General features: G+C 51.8%; 4 protein-coding genes across 4 annotated transcripts; all 4 read right to left on the bottom strand.

The window, feature by feature from the left end:
• Nucleotides 1-404: 404 nt before the first annotated feature.
• Nucleotides 405-2777, bottom strand: GUITHDRAFT_93085 (hypothetical protein). The gene is made up of 2 exons (XM_005837274.1): nucleotides 816-2777; nucleotides 405-657 (listed from the first exon to the last, which is right to left on the bottom strand). Exons 1-2 carry the CDS (start codon nucleotides 2748-2750, stop codon nucleotides 541-543), a joined length of 2052 nt encoding a protein of 683 aa, XP_005837331.1. The 5' UTR covers nucleotides 2751-2777; the 3' UTR covers nucleotides 405-540.
• A 111-nt stretch (nucleotides 2778-2888) lies between these two features.
• On the bottom strand, nucleotides 2889-4248 carry GUITHDRAFT_67164 (hypothetical protein; the record flags this gene model as incomplete). The annotated part of the gene is made up of 2 exons (XM_005837273.1): nucleotides 2889-3559; nucleotides 3615-4248. Coding segments are annotated over 2 exons (1305 nt in total), but the record flags the coding sequence as incomplete, so codon positions are not given.
• Nucleotides 4249-6067: 1819 nt separating this feature from the next.
• GUITHDRAFT_135491 (hypothetical protein) lies at nucleotides 6068-7193 on the bottom strand (the record flags this gene model as incomplete). Its single annotated transcript, XM_005837272.1, has 8 exons — nucleotides 6068-6078; nucleotides 6135-6192; nucleotides 6246-6321; nucleotides 6372-6412; nucleotides 6462-6531; nucleotides 6593-6672; nucleotides 6731-6781; nucleotides 6882-7193. 8 exons carry the CDS (start codon nucleotides 7191-7193, stop codon nucleotides 6068-6070), a joined length of 699 nt encoding a protein of 232 aa, XP_005837329.1.
• A 1948-nt stretch (nucleotides 7194-9141) lies between these two features.
• Nucleotides 9142-10869, bottom strand: GUITHDRAFT_104159 (hypothetical protein; the record flags this gene model as incomplete). The annotated part of the gene is made up of 1 exon (XM_005837271.1): nucleotides 9142-10869. One exon carries the CDS (start codon nucleotides 10867-10869, stop codon nucleotides 9142-9144), a length of 1728 nt encoding a protein of 575 aa, XP_005837328.1.
• Nucleotides 10870-11138: the final 269 nt, after the last annotated feature.

Here is an 11138-nt window from a genome sequence, read left to right as displayed (position 1 = left end):
TTGGTGTCCTCGTTGAGAATCTGCCGCTGCATGGCGATGCGGCGGAGAACGAGGTTGTTTCCTCCTGCATCCTCGCCGTCTACAGGCTCTCCCCGGAGGTCCTCCACCCCTTCCTCGGCAAGTCCGTCGCCGGTTTTGTGACGCTGCTGTCTGACGAGGCGAACGCGAAGAACTTGAAGGAGGAGGTGAGGAGGAGGGAACGAGGAGGAAGAGGAGGAGGAAGAGGAAGAGGAGGAGGAGGAGGAGGAGGAGGAGGAGGAGGAGGCTGACTTGTATGCAGACTAAGGTGGGGATGATGTCTTACATCAGTCACCTGCACAAGGAGTACGCGGAGCCGATGCGAGAAGTCTTCGCCTCCTTCCCCCAGCAGCAGCAACTCTGGCTTTCCCAGCACCTCTCATAGTCCAGCTGACTCGTTTATTCTTTCACACCCCAGCTAAAACCCTCAAACTTGTCAAACCCTCGTGCTGTGAAGGCTTCCCTGTCAATTCCCAGCTGAACAACCTCGTCGGCTCGTTCTGCTCGGAGCCTGCTGGGCTCTCACTTCTTGGCCAGTTCCTTGCTGGCCTTGCTCTGCAGGCATGTGACAACGACGGTGTTGACGATGTCGTCGATGGTGCATCCTCTGCTGAGATCGTTGACGGGCTTGCGGAGACCCTGCGGCTCTTCGTCAGCTGAGGAGGAGAAACGATGATGACAGATGCAGCAATGGCGGAGGGGGAGGGGAAGGAGGGGGGTGGAGGAAGGGAGGAATGAGTAGGAAAAAGGAGGAAAAGGATGAAAACTGTGGAGAGCGGGGATGGGAGGAGTCGCACCTGCATGATGGGTCCGACGGCAATGGACTTAGACGCTTGTTGCACAGCCTTGTACGCGTTGTTGCCTGCGTTGAGGTCGGGGAAGACGAGGACAGTTGCCTTGCCAGCTACCGGGCTGTCTTGCCCCTTGTACTTCACCGCTGCTACCGCTGGGTCAACAGCAGCATCGAACTGAATGGGGCCCTCGATGAGCTCGTTGGGGGCGAGCAGCCGAGCCTTCTTAGTCGCCTCCCTGACCTTGTCGATCATCGGGCCCTGGTTGGAGTCGCCGGTGGCGTAGGAGAGCATGGCAACGCGCGGGAGGATGCCAAAGGCTCGCGCGGTATGAGCGCTGGCGACTGCGATTTCTGCGAGCTCGTCAGCCGTGGGGTCAACGTTGATGGCGCAGTCGCCGAAGACGAGGACCCTGCCGGGGAGGAGCATGAAAAAGACGGAGCTGACGAGCGAAAAGCCCGGCGCCATCTTGATCACCTGCAGCGCTGGCCTCATGGTCGCTGCCGTGCTGTGGCATGCGCCGCTGACCATGCCGTCGGCTTGATCCAGGTACATCATCATGGTGCCGAACCAGTTGGGCTCTCCCTGCAGCATGTCCCTCGCCAGCTCCTTGGTCATTCCCTTGGACTTCCTGGCGTTGTAAAGCGCATCGACCATCTCTTCGGTCGTCTCGGTCTCGGGGTCGACAATCTTAGCGCCCTTGAGCGACACGTGGTTTCTCTTCGCCTTGTTCTGGATCAAGTCTTCCTTGCCCAAGATCGTCACCTCGCAGAGGTTCCTTGCCAGCAGCTCTCCAGCTGCTGCCAGCACTCGGGGATCGTCTCCCTCCGGCAGGACGATTCTCTGCTTATCGGTACGAGCGGCAGAGAAGATGTTGTGCTGGAAGAGCTTGGGGGTGACCACATAGTCATCTGCGTTGGTCGCCACCAGCTGGTTGAGAAACTTGGGGTCGATGTGCTTCTGGAAGAGAACCTGAGCTGCTTCGATCTTGGTCGTGCTGCTGGGGAGGAGCACGGGCCGGTGCTTCAGGAGGGTGGTGGTGCAGGCAAACGTGTCTTCCTCCACGCCGATGACAGGCATGGCGATGCCGTTGAGACCGCACAGAATGTCGTCAACGTCGGGATCAAGATTCCTCGATCCGGTCAGGAGGATGCCCGCAGGACGAGGATAGTTGCTGGAGCGAGCAGCGAGGACAAGGGAGAGGAGAACGTCAGCGCGTCCGGAATGGACGATCACCAACGTTCCCGGATGAACTCGCAGGCGATGGAGCATGCGGTTCATGTCCAACGTAGCCACCGTGATGTCCTTGACGATGGAGCGATCGAGGCTCTCCTCACCGAAGAACACCTTCGCTCCCAGGGCGTCCACCACCTCCGCCATGGTCACCTGGTGGATGATGGCTGACTTTGGAAGCATTCCGACCGACCTCAAGCCCAGCTGTTCGATGGCCTCCTTGCATTCGTTGGCAGTCTCCGCATACTCGTTGCCCGGCGGCAGGCCGCTCATCAGAACTCCCGCAATCTTCACGTTGCTGGACTCGAGCCCTCCCTTGATGATGGCCAAGTCCGATTCATGCCCCACATCTGAGATGAGAAGGACAGGCAGGTTGAGTGCTGCTGCCATTTTCTGCGACCAGAAATGGCTGTCATTCTCCAAACGACCGCAACTGACCAAGACAAAGTCCTTCCCTTTCCTGTATTCGACGTACTTGCTCAGGATCTGATCAAAGAGCTCTTTCTCTTGCCCATGTGAGAGCAGCTTGGTGGCTTCTGCCACCGTGATTCCTTGCATGACTTCAGGAGAATCATCCAGACGAAAGATGGATCGCATCAAAGAAATGCTGCGGTCGTTCTCGCCCTCAGCAAACGGACGGAAATATCCGACCCTCGGAGCGCGGGGGAGGACCGCGTACAACAATCCGACCTCCTCCACAGCAGTCATTCCAGTCCCCTCAACAAACAAGGCGTTTCCGAGCTTGGGTGCAGCTGGGTCTTGTTCGGACTGAGCCTGCTCCGGGACTTGCCACTCTGTTTGTGCCTGTGCAAGCTTCTCCGCTCCGGACAGTTTGGAGACGATACCAGCCACGTCTGCTGATTGCAGTGCGATGGAGAGCTCTTCGTTGGTGGGGATCACCAGAATCTTCGTCCTTGAGAACGTCCCTTGAACCTCGCAGAGAGAGAGTCCGCTAAGGTTTTTGGTAGTATCCAGCTCAATCCCCAAGGACCTCAAGCCATCACAAATCGATTCTCTGAGGGCAAAATCATTTTCTCCGATCCCTCCTGTGAATACGATAGCATCGAGCTCTCCGTTCAGTTTCACCAGGTATGCTCCGAGGTACTTTCGTATCCTTTCAACAAAGATCTGTCTCGCCAGTTTTGCGTCCTGGTCGCCTTTACTGGCTGCAGAGATGATACTGCGCATGTCGTTCTGTCCGCACAGCCCCAGCAAACCACTTCTCCTATTCAACATCCTGTCTACCTCTGCAGGAGACATGTTAAGCTGAGTGCAGAGATGCGTGTAGATGCCAGGATCGACATCTCCACAGCGGGTGGCCATTACCAATCCTTCCAATGGCGTCATTCCCATAGTTGTATCTATGCCTTTTCCATTCTTCACGCAGCACATGCTTGCTCCACTCCCTAGATGCAGCATTATAACGTTCAAGTCCTCTATCGGACGCTTGAGCACGGATGCAGTGGCTCCAAGAACAAAGGTGTAGCTGGTACCATGGAAGCCATATCGTCGAATTCCTGTTGTGAACAGAAAATGGATCATTTTGCTTAAATGCAGAGAAGTGCTAATCACCGTGTTCTTCGTAGAGCTCTTTTGGAATCGCATAGCGATATGATTCCGGGGGCATCGTGGTATGGAATGCAGTATCAAACACAGCAACATGCGGAGCGGGGAAAAGCTCCTTTGCGATCCGAATCCCTATAAGGTTTGCTGGATTGTGAAGTGGAGCTAGAGTCGAACATTTTTCAATCGCCTGTATGACTTGGTCGTCTATGACCGTGGGCCCTGAAAACATATTGCCGCCATGCGCAACACGATGCCCGACAACTTTGATGTCGTTGAGGTCTTGAATGGCCCCATCGCGTTCAGTCAGGATTTCAACCACTTTCTTCAGTCCGGTGGCATGATCTGGAATGGACATCTCGTGGATTACTTCCTTTCCTCCTGTTACATCCTTGTGCTTGAGCTTCGCGTTCTCAGAGCCAAGGCTGTCAACGATACCCGAGCAAAGCTCTGTGCCATCCTTCCCGTCTGTCTTGATGTCGAACAGGCCATACTTGATGCTCGAGCTGCCAGCATTGAGGACGAGGGCGTAGTTGTTGTGCTTGTGCTTGCTGGAAGAAAACCAGCGGACATGCGCGATGACTGGTCGAGTTCGTAGGAGAGGAGGGAGCCTCCTTGTGATGGCCCGACACAAGGCCGGCATGATGCGATTCCCTGGTCAATGAACGATGTTAGATCCATAAGAATGAGCAAGATGCAGAGAGGAAGTGATGAGAATCAGGATCTCTCAGAAGGAAGGAATAGAGGACTAGATGATTCAGCCTACATTGCAGTTTGAAGCTCTCCTTATCAGTCTTATTCATCTTTGTGAGAACATTGCCCTGAATCGATCTCTCCCATTCTTTCTCATTTCGCATCTTTCACCATGTACATTCTTATTATCAGTACTTTCCTAGGATTTTGGGTCCTCGTTTCAACATGGGTGTTTCCTCACCCACTACGTCTTTGTCCTTTTGAAATTTCTTCACTCCACATCCTTTGGTTTTCATAACGTTCTTGCATTTCCTGTACTACTGGACATGTGTCCTTGTTCCTCTCCCTTTACTCCTCCTTCCTCTCCCTCTTCCTCCTCCTCTTCCTCCTTAGTGCTCGCCACAGCAAACGAATCACAGAGGAGCAGCATGAAACAGTAGTGAAAGAACAGCCGTAAGATGTATTGGGTCTGAATTCCGCATGGTAGGGGGTCTGCACTACCTTTTCAACAGGGGTAGTTTGCAAGGATAGCTGGAGGGTGGTAGTTCTCATTAGGGGGTAGGGGTGCATTGAAAATAACGGGGGATAGCTCTACTTTTGTTCAGATGTCATCAGGTTGATTTAAATGCTGGGGTACTGTCAGCAAATTGGGGGTACTGGACCGTCTAAGATGAAATAAATAAGGGGGTACATTCATATCAACTGCGCGACACAGGGGGTAGTGATTTGAGGAGAAATGAAATTTGAAATCAATATTCAATGTGTAGGGAGTGGGGAACGACAGGTGCATATGAAGGGGGGTAGTACCGGTACATTGTTGGGGTGGAGGTGGTTCGTCAAGTTTGTGGGCAATGTCGGTAGAAGAGAGAGGAAGGGAGAGGGGGAGGGAGGGAGGGAGGGAGGGAGGGAGGGAGAGGAAGGGGAAGGGAGGAGGGGAGAGAGACAGAGACAGAGACAGAGACAGAGACAGACAGACAGACAGAGAGACAGAGACAGAGATTCACATCTTGATAAATATAAACCCGTGATCTCACCAAGGTAAAATATCGTGCATTAACGTGTGATTGGAACATTTTGTTTTAAACGGGGTTGATATGTCGATACTTGCAAGTCTGTGCTACTCAAAAAGGTGATAGACGGGGCCGAGCAAAGAGGAGCGATACTCGTCTGATAGAAGTTTACCCACGTTTTCATTGCAGCTTTCACTCGAGAGATGTATCAGAGCACTCAAGCAATTAATACCATCATTTGGTATCACTTTTCACTCATCAAGAGGAAATTCATGGTACCCAGCGTGTGCGTGCACATTGACAAAGCAAGATTTGGACCACCAGTTAACCCGACCTAATCGAAGCAGTTCAGCCAAGAAAGTGCAAGGTAAGGGCTACATGCTGAGTATACGTCGGCATCGTTGTCGTAATTACCTAAGGACTACATGATGAGCATGACCTCGGCATCGTTGTCATCAGTATCAACCAACATCAAAAGCGACTTGAAGCACAGTTTTGATTCCTTTATTTTTCCCTGGTTATGATTATTGAAGAAAGAAAAAAACAAGTAGAAATATGAGACTGAGTATGAAACAGTGAATTCCAGGCAGAAAAAAATGTTGAGACGATGACTGTCGAGATTTTCCTCGCCATACTTGAGACGCCCGGAAGCCATAAAACTTCAACTTTCTCAGGAGACTGATCTCAACGACATCTTGCTGTGGGCGAATAAATAAATGGAAGTCAGGCCGGCCGGACAGTTCAACAAGTTGGGCTGCATCATGTCGACGCTGCGAGCGAGAGCAGAGACAAGTCAAAACCGCTGGACAACAGGACGGTCAACCACCTGCAGTGTAGTATACTGTCGAGACAAACTTCCCCCTAAACCGACTTGTCAACCCAACCTGATGAACAAAGTATCGTCACTCTTTTGCCCGTGAGGACATGAGAGACTTACTGCAACAAGTCCATCTGGCAGATCCTTGTTGAGAAACGCATGATTCAGAGTGCTATGATGAGGCATCGGGAGAATGCTGCTCAACGAGCTCATCACGCCACAGGTTACAAAATATCACTTGCTCACCATCCTTGCATGGGCATCGGAGGATGATTGAGAAGCGAGAACTGAAAGTTCATAGTCAGCACCACCTTCTCAATGATTCTCGTGCAGCACCTGCAAATGCGGCGGCATCGCTGGTGGATCCTTGATATACTCATCTGGATCGACCGGTGGGCAAGAATATCTGGAGCAATCAAATTCAAAACCCAGCGTTGACCACGAGATAGGAAGATCGAGATCCTCACGTGTTTCGAGGAGAAGGCGGCTCTTCTCTTGTAGGGTCTTGGTCCATGGGCGCCTCTTCGGCTGCCTCTGCCTCTTCAACCTGCTCAGTATTGTACTCATCAGCCGGAACCAAGCCTGAGATCAAAGATGTTGCGGACCTCAATACAATTATTTTCATTTCCAACAGAATCCAAACATCTTGGTTGATCCTGGAAAATTGTCAACAATTCCATCACAACGATCTGAAGGATTTTTCTTCATGACAACGACTACACAACCCTCAGCATGCAAGAAAGATTCAGCTATTACCTGTGCACAACGCCATTCTCCGTCGACGATGAACTTGTACTGATGGATACCAGGCACAATCTGCACCACTGTACCATAGCTCCCATCATCTTCTCTTGTCAGACGAATCTTCGTTTGCCAGTTGCTGAACGAACCCACGACATAAACCTCCCGCTGTGCACCATGGTGCCATCTGAACGCGATTGGAACGGCACACTTCAGTTCCGGAGACTGAAGGTCTCCTCCTGGCATTCCACCCGCTATCACATTGCTCGACAGTCCTGTCATGCTCGGGGACCCTCCCAACTTGTCCTTAGAGCCTGTAGCGCCCATCCCTGATCAAGTCTCGACCGACTTAAAATCCTTGCGCGAACCCTCGCGTTGTATGAAGATGCAGGGAGCCGCCTCCCTGTGACTTGATGTTTGCCTCCTCTTCGCTCAAAACGATTCAATTACGAAAGTGATGGTCTGAAATTTCGAGGCAGGCCTGCTTCTGCCTACACAACCTATTCAAATAGGACTTCAGGAAATGCAAAACAGGCTGGTTCAGCATGCGCAACCGAACATTTGAGTGTCCAATTAGGTATGCACGCGAAGTGTAAGGCACAACAAGGGCTAGGAAATCAAGTAAGGTTTAGCAATCGTCCACTAAGTGCAATGTGACCAACAGACTCATGTTTGCAACTCAAGTAAAGGAGGAATACTCGCAAGTTGATGCGGATGACTTTGATGGGGTATTGGCATTGCACAAATAAAAAAGAACTCGAGAATATGTGCAGCTTGTAAGGGTGAAGATGGCATGTAAATTCCATGATCCGCATGATAGCAAAAGAAAGAAGCGATGGGGATGGGGATGGGGAAGACCGTGGATCGATGTGGTGAACAATGTAACCAGTACACGCATCACAGTCTGGAGGATGATATCGTGACAACAAGATTTGATACAAAATAATAGAGATGAAACGAGAAGGTAACGGAGCAACAAAGGCAACAGATGCACGAAGGATAAAGTCGAAGGTGTCGGATATAGATCCAGGAGGAACTAGATGGAGAGTGATGAAAGCATGGGAGCGGAGGGTGAAGCGAAGAGGAGATAGAGGATCAGTGATAAACTGTTGGTTCTCGTCCTATGTATGCATGTTAGATTATGTCGACGTTCGCTCGCTGTACACATGCTCTGAGCATGCTGCACGGCGGCTGCGGGGGCTGCCCTGCCGAAAGTATGGGTGGGTGGGGTGATCATAGCAGGGGTGGTCAGTGAATAGTGAGTATTGTTGTAGCAGCTCCATGGTGGGTGATCGAATTTCTTTGAAATGTTGGAGGGAAATTTGATAATTAATCGTGAAATGAGTTAGTAAAATGTAATGAGTTAGGATATTTGAAATCAGAGATGGAAATCTGAGGGTGGGGGTCAAAAGTACATTGCTCATGTTGTCGGCGGGGTACCAGGATTCTTCTATCAGGAGGGGTTGTCATCTCATAACTGGAAAACAGAGGGTGGGGGTCCTCAGACCTGTTTCAGTACCCGGTACTTTAATATCAAAAGTACCGGGTATCTTTACTTTCATCATTTCGTAAGGTAGGGTTAACATACACCGGTGGTTTTCTCAGAGTTTTGTTGTTGAATAGGGTGGGTGGTCTGTCTCAGATACACATCCACTACCCCTACATAAGTCTCGTCGAGAGTAGGGAAACGTAGGGGTAAGGGTCTGGGGGGTTCTCCACTTACCACCGGGGTGCTGAGACCATGGAATCCTGGAGAAAAAGGGGGTAGAAGATGGTCGACCATCATCCCGGGTCAACCGGATCCGGGCCTGCGCCGCACGGTCTGACCGTCGGACTCATCAATAACTGAGGCCCTAGAACATTTACTCAAAGTCAGGCTAGAGTCGGCCCTCAGGGCCGACTCTAGCCTGATCCTCTATCTCCTCTCCGCTTCACCCTCCGCCCTTTCACGGTGCGGCGAGGACGCCCGCCGCAGGGCCGCCGGTCACCGGTCCGTCACGCGGCAGTACTAGCCTGAGGCCGTTCGAGTCTCAGAGTCACGGAAGAACAGCCGCACGGTGCAGAGCCGCGACTTAACTCCGCCAGTGAAGTTCAATTTCAGCCCGGCCAGTCACTCAGAGGCTCAGTGTTAAGGCTCCGTTGGATGGCATCATGGCATCAGCGGCACAGCAACTATCGGGTAGTACGTTCAACGATCCTTTATTCAACTACACTCTGCCGCAGACATACGAAGGCTCCTCGGACTCGAACGGCAGAAACAGGTGAGCTGGCTCAGTTACGCTGCTTCTTGCTTCGTTGGTGGGGTTGGACCAAAGGAAAGCAGCTTTGACAGATCGTTCACCCAGGGCTGAGTCCACCCTCCTTCGCTTGGCTTGTTCTTGTCCTTTCCAACCTCGATCTCCCCATCGCTTTGCTTCTCGGCCTGCTGAGATGAGGCCGGTTGTTCGGGGACCTGCTCCAAGGTCGTGGTGTGATGTCGATGATGCCTTCGACTTTTCTTTTCCTTCTTATCCTTCTTCTTCTTCTTCTTCTTTTCCTCCTCCTCCTCCTCCTCCTCCTCCGGAGGCTGGTCTTGTTCCTGGTCCTCCTCTTGAATTTCGTCCTCTGCTTCCTCTCCTTCGTCACCACCCTCTTGTTCAATCTCGACATCCTCGCAGCCTCCTCCAGGCGCTGTATCCATGGCATCGTCCTGCTCGCCCGAGTTCAGGGAGAACTCGCCGTAGCCGTCGGGCATGTTGATATCTCCGATGGGGATGTTGAACATGTCGTCTGGGAAACCCTCGAAGATGTCCATGTCGAACCCATCAAGGAAGTCGAGGTCCAGGTCGAGGTCGAAGTCCAAGTCAAGTCCTTCCATCAAATCGCCCAGTTCGCCGAGTGCATCACTCATAACTTGCTTGAAGACTTGTTTCTTCACCCACTTCATCATTCTTGCTTTCCTGTGCACAAGAGAATGGACGCACATGCTTCTCCAGTCTGTGACCTTGCTCTTCTTCTGTTTGAGCTCCCTGATCGCAGATTTCTTCCAGGTCTTCACCTCGGCTCTCAGTTCCTTGTTGATATCTACGACCTCCAACTTTGAGCACACGTAGTCCATCTGTTGGAAGAGCAGCGCAGCGTCTGCAACCTTGAGCTTGTAGTGAAGCTGCCACAACACAGCACGAGCATCGCAGAGCGAATCATGGATGGTGGAGGTGCTGCTGGAAATGGGCGACCATCCTCCGGCCCAAGACGTGTAGCCCTTATCGATCACCTTGATGGCTTTGTCAATGCCTTGGTCTCCCCTCCAGCCGAAGGTCCTGACTCGGAAATGTTGTGCTCGTTTCCTTTTCTCGTGTAATGCTCGTTCAGCCGCGTCAGGATGCTTCTTGCAAGTTTTCCTCGACTTCTTCTCCCTCTTATGGTCGTACTTGGCTCGCTTCTCGTTCAAGGCTGCAGTCGCTACCTGGATGTTTTTCACTAGATCTTTCGCAGCTCCAACGCTGGGTTTGAAGACTGAACTCTCCGGCTCTACCAAGGTGGGAGGAAACTTGAGGTCCGCAACGAGTGTCGCGAGCTCAATCGACATCGACGCAAGGGCTTCGCCGTCTGCAGCCGGCATGTACAGCAGACGCACTATATGATGTAACTTCTCAGAGATCAGAGGTAAAACCTTTTGATTGGGTTCGATCATTGCGTGTCTCGTAAGAATCGACACCGTTGTTTCAATCTTTGCAATTTTCCGCAAATAGTCGTCGCAATCAAAGTTTGATTTCCCCGCTTCGTGCAGCATCTTAGAAGTCGAGGATCGAAGCTCGACCCAGCTGTCAACTACATGTTTCTGCAGAGTCTTTTCATCAAGCGCTAGAGGGATCTCTCCGTAATGGATGACGCGACCGTACACGTTCTTGAAGCTTCCAACCTCAGGGTTTTGGCGGGTCTTGAATAAGAAGAAAGGGACGACCAGGGCCTTCTTTTCCTTCTTTTGAGCACCAGCGGGCATTGTTAAGCAGGAAGCAAACATTGTCTCCCTTGATTTGTTTTGAGCAAGCGGTATCTGTACCGTTAATGAAAGCGGAAAGTCGAGAATAGGATGAGAACGGGGAGTGGGGAGTGAGGAGGAGTGGATGAGATATGACGAGAGGGAACGAGGAGGTGGCGGATGAGAGGAGGGAAGGGGAAGCTGACTTGATAAACCATCGGCAATCTTTCAAGGTTTGCTCCTAGACCGACACAACTTCTTCGCGCACCCGGGGCCCTGCTTGACGAGTGGGTGGGGGTGAAACGGGGAGG

The sequence above is a fragment of the Guillardia theta genome (assembly GCF_000315625.1).
Source record: "Guillardia theta CCMP2712 unplaced genomic scaffold GUITHscaffold_15, whole genome shotgun sequence".
NCBI lineage: Eukaryota > Cryptophyceae > Pyrenomonadales > Geminigeraceae > Guillardia > Guillardia theta.
The sequence above is the reverse complement of the archived record's forward strand: the minus strand, read 5'-3'. Positions and strand labels throughout refer to the sequence as shown.

Bases quoted from the DNA above. Each gene is read 5' to 3' on its own strand.
- GUITHDRAFT_93085 (XM_005837274.1), bottom strand. From the start codon at position 2,750: ATGACTGCTGTGGAGGAGGTCGGATTGTTGTACGCGGTCCTCCCCCGC. The intron at 658-815 runs GTGCGACTCCTC...GAAGAGCCGCAG, and splicing joins CCGTCGGACCCATCATGCAG to GGTCTCCGCAAGCCCGTCAA.